The sequence below is a fragment of the Solanum tuberosum genome, unplaced genomic scaffold (assembly GCF_000226075.1).
Source record: "Solanum tuberosum cultivar DM 1-3 516 R44 unplaced genomic scaffold, SolTub_3.0 scf00058, whole genome shotgun sequence".
Taxonomy (NCBI): Eukaryota; Viridiplantae; Streptophyta; class Magnoliopsida; order Solanales; family Solanaceae; genus Solanum; species Solanum tuberosum.
In genome coordinates, this window is record NW_006238982.1 from 1,207,600 (window position 1) to 1,224,786 (window position 17,187).

Below are 17,187 nucleotides of genomic sequence, written 5' to 3' on the forward strand. Positions count from 1 at the left end.
AACATATACAGTAGTTCTTCAATTAGTATGTCTTTTAATTTGGATCTGGGCTTTACCCTTTCAACGTCTTTACTACTTCCATCCCAAATTATTATTCACTTACTTTAAGTTTGTGCAACTGTTCAAGGATGGTCGGTCCAACTCATACTTTGTGCTAGATTAGATTATGCAGGACCCTTTAGAGGGTCTATCGGAAACAACGTTTCTACTTTCACAATGTAGGGGTAAGATTGCGTACACACCACCCTCACCCGACCCAACTTGTGTGATTACACTAGGCATGTTATTGTTGTTGCAGTTGTATACCACTTCACTAGGAAGTCATACATATAAGCTTAATTTAGTTTTAATTGTCACAAGGTATAACTAAAAGATAGTTTGATCAATTTTCTTGACTTTTGTTTACTTTAAAGTTGGTTGTTGCCTCGAAAGTATGCCCACTTAGTGCTTTTTATTTGTCTAAATAACAATACATGACTCATTTAGTACTCTGTGAGTTTTATTTGCTTACTCTTTTCCACACATAAAATGCAATATTTTCTTATGGTATCTCATTATAAGATTTGCTAGGGAGTAATAAAAGACTCATATTGTGCATCCATCTAAGAAGACATAATTTTAAAATTCATTATTCGACCTTTGTCCTCTTTTACTTTAAGAAGATAATACAAATTTGCTATTTTCTTTAATTGTTCTCTCCTTCCTTACATACCTATTGTAAATGTGTACACTAACCATATAGTAAAATGGAACAACTTAGAGTTGATTTAATATATAAATGGTGTTATTTCAGATAGAAAAAAGAACATTAATTCACATGTATTTTTGACCATTAACTCTATTTATTTCGAGTCATAATATAATAACTTTCATGTAGTTTCTTAAGAAATAGAAGGGAAATGCAAATATAATTGTCCTTTGGCTTTTCATTTTCATGCTCTTTTCGAAAATATCCCATTCAATTTATTGTTTTTTTGTCAAACTAAAGGATATATGTTTTTGTATTTCAATTAACTTTGTCAACGAAACAACAAAAACAATAAGATGCATAACACTTAGATTATGTATAGACCTTGCATAAAAGGGAATAACTCACAAATGATGAATTAAATGTTTAAACATCTATAGGAAAAGATAAATAGAGAGAAAGGGATAATATATTATTGACAAATCAATGTACTCACTCGAAAACGAGAATATTAGCCTATGATCATGAGAAACCTAATTAAAGAAATTCACCCTGTGCGAAGCACGGACACTTTACCTAGTTCTTATATAATATACAACTTTATTTTGTTTAATCAGAACTCTTTTACACTAATATGAAGCCCTTTAGAAAAAAGAGCTTTTGATATCAAATTGGTAAATACCAGAACCAACTTGTACAAATTAAATGTCATTATTGATTATTCAATATTCTCCAGCAACTTGAAACCATAAGCTTCCAAAATATCCAGTGCTGTAAATTTACAGAAAATAAAATATTATGTCACTCAACAGTTTTTACAATTACAACCAGAGCTGATAAATGATATAAAAAAATAAAAAAAATAGGCACAATATTTAAACTTAAGCACACGTAGAGTTCATTTGTTTGCTTGAAAAAAGGTAGCTCGGTGCACTAAGCTCCCGCTATGCGCGGGATCCAGGGAAGGGTCGGACCACGAGGGTTACTATATGGAGCCTTACCTTGCATTTCTGCAAGAGGCTGTTTCCATAGCTCGAACCAATAACCTCATGGTCAAATGACAACAACTTTACTAGTTACGCCAAGGCTCCTCCTAGTGATGCGTGAACGTGAATTATCCATTTCTATGCAAGCAAGCAATGCATTATTGGCACATATTTTTTCTCCCTAGACAAAAAATAGAAACCAAGGGTGCTGAACTACCTGGCTCATAGACTTCTGGATCAATAGGCCTTAATACACCATTTGCTTTAATCTTGTTTGCAAGTAATAGCTGCAATTGGCAAAAGCGAGTAAACTATGGATTCATCCATAACACAGAGATACTTGTGATCATTATGCAAATATTAAATAGAAGAATACCAGAGCTCCGGTGGCTGCTGGAATCCCTACTGTAAGAGCCATGGCCATGGTGGTTTTCCCGTTCTCCGTCCTCCCCATTGCCAAGAGTGTCGATCTATGAGTTTCAGCATGGTCGTCTGGGTAATCTACTACCACTTCATGGTGTAAAAGCACCATGTCCTGACACAAGTGATATTAGTGGTAATCCGGCATGTAATAAGTTGACATAAAAAGTGATTATGAGAACTACCTGCTCTGTTTTGGAGTATGCTAATTTCTCTTCCATGCGCAAACATGTTACTTCAAATGGAGATTTGCAGGATGATGGTATTTCCGTAGGCTCTTGAAATCCCAAAAATCTATTTGGATATTAATTAAACTTCTTATCATTCAACCAAAACATGTTTCTAATGAACAAGAAACAATACTTCACATTTTATACCAATATATTCGCTTCGAAGAACATACTCGTTCAATGCTCAAGTAGAACTGATTGACCTTAAATAGTCGTTTTAACTTACATTATTGTTTTTGCTGTATTGATTGCAGTGTCGTTGTCTTTGCAAAGCCCAAGAGCTAATATCCTATCTGTGATGTATTTTTCATCAATTACTGATTCAGGCAAAATATTTCCATCGATTCCAAGAAGTCCAAGCAAAAACGCTGTGTGTGTAGATCTGATCCCATCTTTAAGAATCCGAGTAGATTCTGTACTGAAGAATCCAATCTTGACAAGTGTCCCCATTATTTGACTAAAACCTGTGGAAAATATCGATCAATTAGATGTCCATCAAATATCTGATGACAAGAAAGCAATCAAGTCTATTACTCCCAGAATCCTAAAGAATTACACTTAAGTTGTATTCAAAGTTCAATCTTTTTAAGGACTGAAAATAAATAAATAAAACCATCCCACAAGGTTGTTATTTACAAAATATATTCCACATGCTTGACTAAGAAAAAGAAGTAGGTGCTCCCATGTGAGTGGCGTGTTACATAACTAAATAAACATATAATAGCTTTTAGATGAGGTAGTCGCACAGTTCACAAGAATACTTGACTAGCCAAAACCATAAAGCGGATTAACAATTTGAGAAGAGTGGTGTTTCAACTTCTTTTGAACTTTCTGTTTTTTCTTCTTTTAATGCATTTTATGGATGTTAGTAAAATCTAAAATCTCTTTTTCTAGTGCTATTATTCCCAATTTCATGTGAGCCATTGGCCAGAACTCAAGTCTCTTTAACCAAGAGCTTCGTATGAAGCCCAGTAAATGTAACTTGCCTTCATAGCGTAGTGTTCCTCGGAAGATGGTCGATGCTTCTTCTGCTATACCATACAAGTCTCCATACACTAAGGAGTTGCGATTTGGGAGACACTCTAATGCAAAGGCTGGAAAATCAGGAAGTCGAAGCTTTGCAGCTGAATCATAAAGCTTCTGACCTGCATTTAATATATTTTTAGTAAAGCAAAAGCACATAAATGACAACCACCACCTATCCCAGTGGCCCATGAATGGTGGAGATAACTTAGGGAGATGGCAGTTGGAATTTTGGAAACCTAGTGTGGATTATCATGGGAGATGTATAGCTATTAATTTTGGCTGCGAGAGACCAAAAAAATATAATGAGGGCGTTAACTATTTAAGATTGTCTAAGGATACATATGAACCTAACATCTGCATATTACAAAGGCAAGTAGAAGTAGATTCTGAAGTTGTTTTAGACTTTTAAGTACAATATACTTCTTCATGGGATAAAAATCAAAACAGTTCTTATGCTAAACAACTCACCTTCGACATGGATAATTTCCCCATGATATCTGTAGGCTGCTGGATTCCACCCAGCTCGTATAGCTCCGGCTGGACTCCAACTAGATATTGTTTCAACATAACAATAATAATAATAATGAGTAGAATGATTGAGATGTGAAATAAAACAAACTAGGGAGAATACTAACAAGTAAATGATAACAGAGAGATTATGTCTACTTCACTAATAACCAAGAAGTAAGATAAGAAAACTAACTACCACAAGATGGAATGCAGTAAACATCCATGTGAACATATTACGTTCAGTAGGTTAAACAGGATAATAGATCTAGTGAGTGAACATAAATAATTATCAGCCTTATGTGTACGCGGTCTTACGTTGGGAACCATAGAAGTTACTCTATAGTTCAAAAGCTAGTTGAGACGTTTAAATCACCAAGGAAAATGGAAATGTTGCGGAAATTTTGAGAGGCGTGTACTTTTCATTCGCAAGAAGTGCCAATGAAGAAAGCAGAAGAAATACTTGACAGTTTTTTGCAAATATGTCATATCAAGAAGCTAACACAATTGAGCTTCTCCATATTGAAAAGGCAACCTTATTGAATCAACATTCAATGAAATAGTAGGCATACCTGAACTTATAAGCTAATGGGTTGTTAGCAGCAGCTGGAGAGGGAAGACCACCACAGTAAGAAACGAAAGACCTGATCTTTCCCTTTGCTGCATGGGCTTGGTCGATCATTTTCATCGCCATCATATGATCTACAATAAAATATGTGCCACTAGTTAGCTTATGATTGGTAAAATCATACTTGTCTTCCCAAGAAAGATTTAGACTAATAACACAAATTTACAGCAGCAATTTTATTCCTTATCAGGCACTTGTAATTCAACAATTTTCTATGATACATCTGAGCATTCCCTTCCTAACTTTGATAATCCCAAGACTTGTTAATATATTTTATATCTCCAGTTACATTTACTTTTACCACTTCTACCAAATTTAATTCAATTGACATAGTTTTAAATGCAGTGAAAGCGAGACAATTAATTCAGAATATTAGGTTAGAGTTGTAATTTGACTTCTTTCAGATGTGAAAAAAGAACAAAACCACACTTTTGTTCTAGTTTAATTATTTAAAATTGTGAGAAATATAGGAAAAGAATATTATTGAATTGTTGTTGTGTCTACATTATTAAATTGAGACCCTATTTATAGACACTACAATACAATCCTTTACCAAGTAGGATACTATTTACTATTCCTATTTCTATTCCTATTCAATTCTAAATAGGATTGTATAAACCTATTCCTATTCCTATTCTACTAGGATTGTATAAACTTATTCCTATTCTAATAGGATTGTATAAACTTATTCATATTCTAACACTCCCCCTCAAGCTAGTGCATACAATTCATGTACCTAGCTTGTTACAAATGTAATTAACACGAGGACTGATGAGGGGCTTGGTGAGATATCTGCAAGTTGATCACTCGACTTCACAAAATTGACAATCAATCTCAATGTGCTTGGTCTTCTCATGAAATACTGAATTTGATGCATAATGCCGATAAAACACAGAGTGATAAAATTCCAGGGTTGAACTTCCCAAACCAAACTTGCAAAAACTGACTCACATATTCGACATACAAGGCTACTAAACTCCCCCGAGCAACAAAGTGCTCAAATTCTAGTATAAAGTATATGGATCATGTTGGAATCAATAAATTAGTCGATTTTAAACAAGTCACCCAAAAACTGGCCGGAACATGCTCATATGTCGGAGTATTAGATTTGATGGCTAAAAGTGGTCACAATCTAAGAAATAAATTATATGGGTAGGGTCGGAATGATGTCACAACCCAACTAGAAAATAGAAATTACATAGGATGAATTGATGGAACGACCCCATTGAAAAAGAGAAATAATATGGGTAGGGTCGGAATGATGGCACGACCCTACTGAAAAAGAAAAATTGTAATGGATAGGTTGAATGATGGCACAACCCTATGCAAATCAGATTTGAGGAGTCGCCGGAATGACGAATGGAACTATGCAAATCAAATCTGAGGAGTCAATGAAAAGACACATGATGCTATGCAACTCAGATATGAGAAAATAGTTCGAAAAAATCCACGGTACTACACAAATTAAATATGAAAAGATATGGGGTTGACACAAAACAGCCCTAGAAAGTCACCGAAAATTGATGCATGGTGACCTGTCTGACTAAGTTTCTTCCCTTGAACATGGGGTTCATGCATGTATCATTTGTCCTACTTTTATTAACATAATCATTGGCCAGACGGGCGGCATATATTGGTAATAGCCACCCGCCGACAGCGGAAACTCTTTGATTTTCTACCAAGATCGTAGAGGCTCTGATACCATGTGAGAAATATAGGAAAAGAATATTATTGAATTGTTGTTGTGTCTACATTATTAAATTGAGACCCTATTTATAGACACTACAATACAATCCTTTACCAAGTAGGATACTATTTACTATTCCTATTTCTATTCCTATTCAATTCTAAATAGGATTGTATAAACCTATTTCTATTCCTATTCTACTAGGATTGTATAAACTTATTCCTATTCTAATAGGATTGTATAAACTTATTCATATTCTAACAAAAATGAATTTGGAATTTTTCACTCTGGTAATTGGTGCTTGTCTTAGTTATTGTTGCCTCAAATAACTAGCTACAATTCCGAAATGGAAAGTGTTACTAGAGAGGGAAAGGGGAGTAGTACTAGTACCTAATTAGGATTTGCATCCTTCTTAATAATTGCAATTTTATGTATATTTTTCTCGTCAACACTGTGCAGTGTACAATCTGCCCCTGGTTATAGATTATTGGATATTTTTGTGTAAGACTTTCCAAATTTTAGCATACACCTTGTATGTGAGAATTTTTGGTGTTGTAGTTTCTGGAGTTTGATGGGACTTTCCTGTATTTCTTGGTTAATCTTTCTTTGTTTAGTTTCCGTAAAATCTAACAACCAGAGACAAGTCAAATATTTGATGAAGACCAAAAGATGTGCTCATTATTGGCAAATTTAAGGGATCATAGCTATTCAGGAGTATTGTATGGCACTAGTTTGCACCTACCTCAATATAAGGGACTAATTTTATTTTCTCGAACAAGGAAATGCAGTACTATTTGTATCCATTACCATAGGTTATGCACAATCACATTCAGAGGAAATATCATACCATGAAGAAGTTTCCAACAAATTCATTGACGGTTTTATTCAAGCTACTTATATGCAGGAGAACATTTAACTGAGGACAACTTTATCAGACACACGCACAAAAAAAAGTAACTGTAGAACATCTAATTTTCTCAGGTGAAGGTTACCTATTCCTGGGTCCAAGCCCATTTCACCAAGAATAGTAATTCCAGCAGATTTTGCATCTTGGTCTAGCTTTAACATAGAATCATCAACGTAGCTAGCCGTGACAAGATGTTTCTTCAGCTGCATCAGGAGATTTCAAGTTGCATTTAGTAGGAGTAAATCAGGAGTTCATGAGAGTTTGATAGATATTTTAGCTTATAAATGTTGAGATTTTTCCTCAGAATTATTTTTTTCGCCCATGGTACGGTCCATTTGATTGAATTATGACTCATAAAATTATTCAAGATTCATTTGTTTCAGTACCATAATCTAGGGAGTTCTTTTTATGTGGTTCAACCCTGGAAGGTCTATTACATTGTTGCTCACCATCCTCAGGCATCGTCAAAGGGACTTTTGCACCCGTAGACTTCTAACAAAAATTCAAGAACTGATTTGCATTTTATCTATCTAGAAATCAAACTGTTCAAGAGGTAGTCAACACTTCTAGCTTTACCATTCATCGGGGCCCTCTTTTATTATGCATAGACGATAGGAATCTGTAATTACAAGGAGATGATACCCATAAGAAAGAAAGGAAAAGATGGGAAAAAAATACCTCAATGCATGCTTTTGCTATAACACCATGACAACTAGGAGGCAGTAAACTGATGACAACATCAACCTGCTCGAGACAAAATTGACAGCATGAGACAGAGCCACTTATTTACAACATACATAAATTCAAAGAGACCTAACACCATGTTTAGAATTAGGGAAGGCTTCACAAAACATAAAATATCCTTTCTACTACCACTTATTATCTCAAAGGCCATTTTTTTCAAAATGAAGAATATTTCACCACAATACGCAATCAAAAGACAATACCTGTGCGATCCAGCTAGAAAGAGACTCGTGACTCGTAATGTCAAGCTGAATTGCTTTTGCATTTGGAATACCTTTAGTAACCTGTACTACTGAAACACGATTACTAACGGAAAAAGAAGAAGCATAGAGGTCTATAAGCCAAAACATAGAGCTCAAACCATAACATGCAAATAGTAGATGAAGTTATATTGTCTATAATAAAGATGTGCACTAAATGGATAATACAATAGATAATTGATGATAACAAAATAAAAATCAAATACAAATTGTCACTTCGTGCTGTAACAATATCCAAATCAAACAAGTAAAAGAACAGAAAAACCATAGTCATGGACACAGGGCCAGGAAAAAACATTAACTGCAGAAGCAAAGCTGATAAACAAAGAATCTGGAGAGGAGAATCAAAGAAGAAGAGAATAATATGATGTGGAAAAAATACGAGAACATAAGAAGAAATAAATCTTACACAATCCCTTAAAAATATAATATTAGGACAATGAAGACACAGACTTATATGAAGATTTGTTAAAACATACCATCAAACTTCCAATGAACAGAAATGAAATCACGAGAACATAAATAAATGTTACACAATCTCTAAAAATATAATATTAGGACAATGAAGACGCAGATTTATATGAAATTTTGTTATTAGTGAAAAGACACCATCAAACTTCCAATGTACAGAAATGAAATCTCCAAGTTCCTTTTTAAATAAGTGATCAATGAAGTCACATGAAAATTGATATACATGCATACCTCCTCCGCATCCTTCAAGTACAAAGAACCAACAATCACTTGGACACAATTTTGTTCTTCAAAATCAGCAGTTACAGATGATTTAGACAATTGCCTAGATGTCATGCTACCAATTGATGCTAAAAGTTCTGCAGCTGGTCTGCAAACCCGACCAGCACCTAAAATTAAGACCTTTTTTGAGTCATACTTCTCATCCATGATTGTTTCTTGGAATTCCCCAACCTTCAAAGATATGTTGTTTTCCTTGTCTTGAGATCCCAAAGAGTTGCTTGAATTAGCAAGGGAAGTTAAAGAATCAACTATTTTATCTAAAACGGATTTATCTTCAGCTCCAACCTGTCCCAAATAATGAAAGCAAAAGGGAAGTAAGAATCATCAAGTTTTGCATTATGTAGAGGTAAATATTCATGACTGAAGAAACCACAAAAAACAAACACCTTAATTTCCACCTTAACCAAGAATAGCATGAAAATCACAACTTGAAGTTTTATTTTGACACTGAAAAATCGAGCAATACAGTGTGAACTGTAGCTTTAGGATTTATCAACAGAAACCTGAAAGTTTTAAAGTGACACCAGAAAGTAATTGGTGTTTTTCGTCTTTGTTTTTGGGTACCTTGATAGTCTATAGAAAGGCCCGTGTAATTCTCAGGAGAAATTCATTGCTTTGTTTCTTTCAGACTATCTCGAAAAAAGAGATGAGACATCAGAAGATTGAACTCTCTTATGCCAAAGCTAAGAAGCTCTATTCCGTTAAACTATTTCAGTTTATGAAAAGCAAAACACGCCAGTAGGTAACAGAATCATGAAAATTACGAGAAGTTCACACAATTTTTATGATCAAAGAGAAGTATTTATGTAGCTTAATTGTATTCACTTGTGAGAACACTTCTCCAACAAATAGAACAACTATAGCATGAAGATAAAAGTACGATAAAAGGGCAGAGCACTAGGAAGTGAAACTGCAGCACTGCTAAAATAATGGGAATATGACATGTTCGTGAGAGAAGTATAGTGACAACCATTATGTTTTGGGGGTTTTGGAATGCTAACATCCTGAAAACTATGTAATGTCTGTTTCTTATTCGTGTTTGGTGCATTTGGCTAGAGCATGATGCAAGAATATGCATATCCCTCCAGCATATGTAGTGAATTAGAATAGCTGCTCTGACTTTTTTAGTGGTGTATGATTGCAGGGTTGTTTTTCAGTGAATAGCTCTCTTGGATCTTCAAAGAGACAACAAAAACAACAACATACCTAGTGAAATCCCTCAAGTGGGGTGTGGGAAGGGTAGTATGTAAGCAGACCTTACCACTACCTTGTGGAGATAGAGAGGTTGTTTCCGAATCTTCAAAATAATGGAGGAAGATAAATTTTACAAGTTTCGAAAATATAAAACACGGACAAACACTTTCAAATAAGTTTGTAGATTCCACAATTTTTCTCATGGTAGGCAATGATTTTTCATTTTGACTCTCTTTGATCTAAATATTCTTCTAATAAAACAATTGTATTTATATTTTTAATGAGAATCCCTTCTCTTTCAAGGTAAAACTAGGTTAGAAATAAAGTAACCTCCAATTCTGAGTATGACGAATCACTAGTGATTTGACCAACTTGGCACTTCACCAAGTGGAAGGAGCCACCTGCCGCTTCAATAATATCCAACGCCTCGTTTATGAGAAATTTATCAAACAAATGACCACTTAGAGATACCTGTCAATTTCAGATGATGGAGTACAAGCATAAGAAGATAAAATCATCAAAGAAGTAAGAAAAGTATATATTTCATTCTTAACTCAGCAGTGAGTAGAAACAACTAGTTGCAGTTACTAATTAAAGAAGTAAATCCAGAACCTGTAAGAAGACTCAAATCATCAAAGCCCTTATCAAATTGCCTATTTAACCAAGCTACTAGGAAACAAAAACTGCTTATTAAGTAGAAGTAAAAGTTTTGAAAAAAAATCAGGATAAGAATACCCCTATCAAAATTTTCAATTACCAAACTATCACAACAAAATATAGACAAAATCTAACCTCATCCAATGTGGACAATTAGGTCCCTTTGGGACATCCGATAAAATGTGGACAATTAGGTATGTGTCAAAATCAAGCTCAACATATCCAACCCGTTCAAGGTTAAGTGTGTCAAAACCCGCCCATTTATAAGCTCAATCCATTTTAGCCTAACCCAGTAAGAATTGGGTTGATGTGTATCCCAAATTGACTCATGAGAAATCTTATCAAAATATTAGGTACTAAAGGTTAATAAATGAACAAAATAAAGCAATTAAACCTTGGAAAGAATTGAGCGAGTTGAGTTATGACCCATATTTTAGCCCAACCCATTTCAACCCAAGTAGCTATTGTGCGGGTCAATGACTTGCCCATTTATTAACTCAACCCAATTTGACCCGCCCAATCTGCCCATTTGACACCTCTATTGACAATACATCTAGGACCAAAGTCTCATAAACATACTCCTCTCTATTTTGTGATTTATATTTAAAATTTTAAAACTAAATAAAGTTAAAAACTTGATTAAGGTCTTTCATAATAAGTATTTCAGTTCACTTATCTATTTAATTATACTAATTCTAAAGTGAATCTTTACATGTCTTTTTCGTCATTTGAGCCTCAAAAGCACTTTTTAAAAAATTGCTTCTATATTATACTTACATAAGTGCTTCTTAAATGATTTGGTCAAACACAGATTGCAACTATCTGAAAGTTCTTCCTCGAAAACTCCATTTTACCAAAAAAAATACTTTTCAAAATAAGCAAATTCTGGAAGTTGGGCCAACAGGCTAACTTACTACATGAAAAACAAGTTTTAGACAGCGGTTGCCTTTTTTCTTAGTCTTCTTCAAACCCATTTTCGTATCAGATTAATAACTAATACGAAATTGCATATCCATATGTTCAATTAATAACAATAATAAAATAAAGAACACATCGGAATTTACCAATACAGTGTATTTCCTCCCGTTTCCATTGGAATTTGAAAGAACTATTGAAGGGTCACTGCCATTCAAAAGATAACAGAACATCATTACTTCATATTAGAAATACAACCAACTTCATATCAGCACCAGAAATATAATTTCAACGCGTATGTTACATGCTTTACAAAAATTTATGGACATCAAAGAAAACTGAAAAGCACATAAAATGTTTAATATACTTTCATGTTGTGCAACGATAAACAAGTTGGGAATGTATGATGGTAACATAAGAGACATAGTTATCTATCATAGATACAAAAGGGATTATTCAGTCATTTCATTCTAGTTGAGGATTTGACCTATGGAAACGAAAATAACTGGTTGATGATTTCAGTATATCAAGACCAGAAAATACCTATTGCCCACAACAATTCAACACGTGAATTATCCAATGGTTTCTAAAAGGGTGGAGATAAAAAGCACAATAAAAAGAATAAAGTTAGGATGAACGACTTACTCTAGATCAGATTTCCGCATTCGAGGTATGTATTCATACAACTGAGTAAGACCTCCATAATGTGCTATGCAAGCTCTCTTCAAGTGTGCAGGCAACTCTTCAAGATTTCTAAAGGAAGCTAAGCTTACAGTAAAGTGGGACAAAATATCTCCGAAATGTTGGGATGCCTATTACATCAAAGAATAGCATAGGTACAGATATCATTAACTCATAGATAACTATAGTTTGTAGCACTTGATGTTGAGAGTACCTCTTTCGCAAACTCAGTGGGAAGAATATCAACAGCTGAACACATCACACCTTTACCTTCTAGGTCATAATGATACGAATCTTTGGAAGGTTCATACCTAGGATCCATGTTTAACAAATTAGAATAAAGAACATAAGATGCTGAGTAGAAGAAATATTTCCAGATACGATGATGAAATCTAGTCCGGTCCGTGAGAAACTAAACAGAAATACCATAAAACTTAGCACAATGCATTGAACTTATACCCACTAATACCTGCCTGATTGAAAGCACTAAGGAGTGACAGTTAATTTATCGCACTCTAACCATGCCAAGGATAGGCATAGTTGCATTACGAAAAATGGCTCTTGACGAACAGTAGTAATTTGAGCAAACTAGATGGCCTAAAATATATACAAGTACAGAAATGTGCAATGCAAGGGCTCCAACTGATTATACTTTAAAATTTCTTGTGCAACTGCAGAAGGACTTTAAGTTAATAAATCTAAATATGTTTCATATGATTTCCTGTTTCATTTTTGAATAAGAAACTGCTACACCAGTAAAGCTGCACTCTAACCATCTGAGTTTTCAATAAATGCTGTGGAGCAAGGAGCAGTATATAAAGTATATTAGAATGGAAGTAGGAAACATATTGACAGATACTATAGAATCTTCATAACAAACTAAAAGTACCTGAAGAAAGGTGAGTCTATTGATGTGGTTTGGTTGATGAACTCGATCGAGCCTCCCACATCACAAGTTATGTCACAGATTCCAACAAGTGGGCATCCATTTTTCATAAGGTCTTGAATCTGCTTAGTAGTCAACAACCTCGGAAACCTTCTCTCCCAGTACATACAATTTACTGGAAGAAGCAGGGAGGATTACCAAACACGCATTTTCACAAAATTGCTTGAAAACACTATAAAAAGAAAAACTTGAAAGACTTCCTGTACTTGGTACAGTAGAATTGGTGTAACAAGGTTCAATTACATAAGAGTGTCAAAATAAAAGAAAATGGCAAAACTGCTAAATAATTGGTGATGCAATTACTTGCATAAGAATGTCCAAATCGTAATTTTTATAAATGAAAATTTTCGTTTAGTAACACTATTACGGAACTGATAAAAGATGAAGAAAATACTAGGTTTCCATATAATACAAAGTTCTAGGTGATGAGGCTTACAATCAAGCATTGAGAGCTTTGATTCACTCATGAAAACAAATGTATGCTCATGATGTATCGAATGTAGTCAGAGCAAACAGGAAATACGTAAAACTGGATACTGAATTAGATTTCCTAAAAAATAAACATGAAATGCCTGATCATCACTGACCTATGACAGATGCATAAGGGGCTATTTTCTCATGGAAAGCAGGTTTGTATTGCTCTGGATGTGCATAGTAATCAGCCTGAATGAATGACAAGTCTATTGTTAGCATAATGCATAAGGTAACATCATGACAGGCAAAGAACATGGATGCTTTCATTTTCAATGATGTTAAATATAAAGGTACCAACAACAATGTGCACAAACTTAAAATTTTGATCTCGTCCTTTCCCATATTTAGAACTACAAAGACCATAAAACTACCAATCTAAAGAAGGAAAGACTCCCTGATATCTTTATTCAAGTTATTGAGAACGGACACTTTTTTAAGGTTCCAACAGACAGAGAAATACCCATCACTTAGGCTATTAGGGATATTTAACCAGCTTTTTCCTCAAAAGAATATAATGAAGATAAATTTTATTATTCAAGCAGATTTTAGCCACATCTTCACAACTCTATTTTTCTAAGAATTTCATTACCCACTATGCAAGAAAGAGTACACATGCTATTAATTTTAGAAAAATTGAAACTATAAAGAAGGCAACCATACTTAAACACTAAAAGTATGTACCTTATTGAAAGATTTTGAAGGATTTAAATGTTCCACCATGTCTTGGCAGGTGGCTACACAACCATACACTTGAAAGATTCGCTTTGATGGCTGCTTCGATTGAGTAAGATCCCTGGCCTACACATGAAAAACAGATTTCTGTAACACAAAGCTATGAATTTTTCTAACTCAACCATTTGAAGTACATAAAGTGAAGATTTGACATGTGACATGAAGAATCTTAGAGATCATAGGCATTTAAGTATCTTGTTGATCCAAAATTGGTTAGAAGAACAAAATCTCGAATGTTACACTAGATAGAATTTACAAGCTCTAGAACTGCTAGTGAAACAGTTTCTCCAAGTGAACAGAAATTAAGGGTGGCAACGGGCCAGGTGGGGACTGGTACAGTCCACCAAAAGATCAACTCGGCCAGACTCATGTGAAGTAAAGTGGGAAAATGAAAGAGAAAAAACTCAATCAAATGAAGCAATATATCGATTACATTGTCTTAAATAAGTATGCCCAATCTTACCATCTCATGTAGCTCTGGAAGTTTTCTTGGATCCACAAATGTATGAGGAAGAAGCTTAAAAATTTCTTGTGCACCACGAGACACTACAAAGGATATCAAGATTTATCCAAAAGACATACAATGAGAAATTTTTATGGAACACATTGTGAAATGAGTAGATCAAGGAAATAAGTGGATAGAATATATCTTGAATAGAAGTTGAACAGACATGTCAATAAACTGAAATTAGTGAGCCTAAGTTACGGTCCACAGTACCATTTCCAGAACCAGTGAAAACAAATACAAGAGGACAGATTCCCGATGGAAGTCCCATAGTTGCTATCTCTTCACCAATAGAAATCACTGCAGCCTTAGCCGCAGCCAATGAAGAGTACATGTAAGATGAGCCGAGTGAGAGAAAAGGTGTTGAGTAGCCATGATTGAGATACCCTGATATGCACATCCTTAAGTATTAGTAAAAAGACAAAAGGTACTAAAGAAGAAGAAAAGCACATACATAACTGGAGTCCGCAGCGAAGATAAACAGTAGGGTCTATGTTCATACAAAATCCAACAAGAAACTATACATGAAATTCAATAAATCATCTACAAGTTACAAATAAAATGCTTACAGAGTCCTAATCCACGTAGAAAGTCAATCATTCCAGCTCTACCAGCAAATTTTCCAAATGCAAGTAACCTCTTTCCAGTGTCTTCAACTATAAGCTCATAGTCGAACAGAGATGCCCTTTCAGCTAAGATCTAAATATCCATCAAAAATGTTAATCTTCGAGAAAAAAAATTACCACGCCTGTTCAGTAAATATTGCTGACTAGAATTAGAGCTACATACCTTATCCAACAAGGGCATATTTTCCTTTTGTGCCTTGTGAGTATGGGAGAAGAAGGCATAGGCCCTATCAGGAAGAATCATCTCCAACTGCAATTCAAGTTAAACAATCATAACCTCAAGAAGGAAAACTCAAGAAGTCAACCAAAATTTTCATTTTTTTGAAAAAAAATTAGCACCTTGGGTTGTTTGATACCCAAGATGAGACCACATTGGGACAAGTCCTCCAATATCTCACATCCAACATCTTCATAGAGAGCATCATGATGAACGCGCTTCGTAGATGGCTGCACAATGATACGTGACACTCCAGTCTTACCCCTGCCACCATGCAGCAGTCTAGCACAGTGTGAAGGAGTCAGGGGAGCCCGTCTTTCCCACTTGTTGGTCGCCTCTGAGAGGATACCAACCACTCCATTTCCAAACATTATCAAAGGCCAAGTAGTTCTTGATCAAATTTTGGCAAATTATTCTTGGAGACAAAACAAAGATACAATGAAGACGTTAGCAACAACAACATACACACAGTGGAGTCTGGGGAACGCAGACCTTACCCCTACCTCAAAGGTAGAGAGGTTGTTTCTAATAGTTTGTGAAAGCATAATAACTCATGTTGAACAATAACTACAACAAAATAATATGACATAATCAAAGTGCAAGAAACACCACATAGTAACAAAAATCGAACGACAAAAACTACAAAATAGCTAGACAACGCTGTACTACTTGGTAACCTACTAACCTAATCTAGACCATGTCCTCGATAAGTTAAAACTTCACAATGAAGACATTAACACCAACTGATTTTCAAATAATCACAAAACAAAATTCCAACTTAATCTCCTTTAAGCTATTTCAGTACTCTCAGAGCAAAAACCTAACTAGAAATCAAATGAGAATAAAGTTTTGGCAGGATCACATAGAATTAATTAAAATAACCAATATGATCACTCTTAATTTTACTAAATCCCCCATTTCACCATTTCTACTAACAAGCAAAAAAGCAAAATAAAAAGCTTTTTACCTGACTTGTCAAGTGATTGTACTAAATCTTTTCTTTTTTTTTGACCTCTCTTTAAACGTGAACTCTATAATGTGGAGTATGAAAGTTGTAATGGTGATCAGAACACGAAATCAAGTGTATTTATCATAATAATGTATATATCCAATATAAGTAAGTAGTTGATTGAATTGGTTCAACTTTTTTTTTCTAATTTAGAAGAGCAGACCATGACTAGAAACTGACGTGTCGTTATTATCGAAAATTTGTTTTTACAGAGAAAAAAATGGATACGTCTTTTAATAATGTAACTAACGTAACCAGCCAAATGTTTACGTGTCATTCACATTCATTTGGCCCTTTTTTTAATGGAACTTGAACTCAACTACTACAGCAGAAAAAGATGAACTGTATTTATTTTTGGCTTTATCGCTCTTTCCAATTTCCACGTGAAATAAATC

General features: G+C 34.5%; 1 protein-coding gene across 2 annotated transcripts; it reads right to left on the reverse strand.

Annotated features, from left to right (window-relative positions):
• Nucleotides 1–1,139: 1,139 nt before the first annotated feature.
• On the reverse strand, nt 1,140–16,911 carry LOC102586908 (alpha-aminoadipic semialdehyde synthase-like). Of its 2 annotated transcripts, XM_006344491.2 has the most exons (25): nt 16,751–16,911; nt 15,906–16,198; nt 15,730–15,816; nt 15,510–15,639; nt 15,154–15,327; nt 14,899–14,981; nt 14,385–14,501; nt 13,817–13,892; nt 13,173–13,344; nt 12,498–12,594; nt 12,248–12,414; nt 11,752–11,809; nt 10,361–10,501; nt 8,786–9,121; nt 8,027–8,107; nt 7,758–7,823; nt 7,165–7,282; nt 4,430–4,559; nt 3,819–3,898; nt 3,311–3,469; nt 2,551–2,788; nt 2,280–2,388; nt 2,051–2,209; nt 1,892–1,961; nt 1,140–1,459 (listed from the first exon to the last, which is right to left on the reverse strand). In XM_006344491.2, the coding sequence occupies exons 2-25, from the start codon at nt 16,152–16,154 to the stop codon at nt 1,407–1,409; spliced, it is 3,150 nt and encodes a 1,049-aa protein (XP_006344553.1). In that variant the 5' UTR covers nt 16,155–16,198; nt 16,751–16,911; the 3' UTR covers nt 1,140–1,406. The 2 variants fall into 2 exon arrangements, with proteins under 2 accessions (XP_006344553.1, XP_015162921.1); XM_015307435.1 differs by lacking the exons at nt 11,752–11,809; nt 12,248–12,414; nt 12,498–12,594; ... (7 more) ...; nt 15,906–16,198; nt 16,751–16,911 and adding an exon at nt 10,643–10,729.
• Nucleotides 16,912–17,187: the final 276 nt, after the last annotated feature.

Bases quoted from the DNA above. Each gene is read 5' to 3' on its own strand.
- LOC102586908 (XM_006344491.2), bottom strand. From the start codon at position 16,154: ATGTTTGGAAATGGAGTGGTTGGTATCCTCTCAGAGGCGACCAACAAG. The intron at 10,502-11,751 runs GTAAATTCCGAT...TGAAATTGACAG, and splicing joins GGAGGAAATACACTGTATTG to GTATCTCTAAGTGGTCATTT. The intron at 2,789-3,310 runs GCAAGTTACATT...TATTTTCCACAG, and splicing joins AGGAACACTACGCTATGAAG to GTTTTAGTCAAATAATGGGG.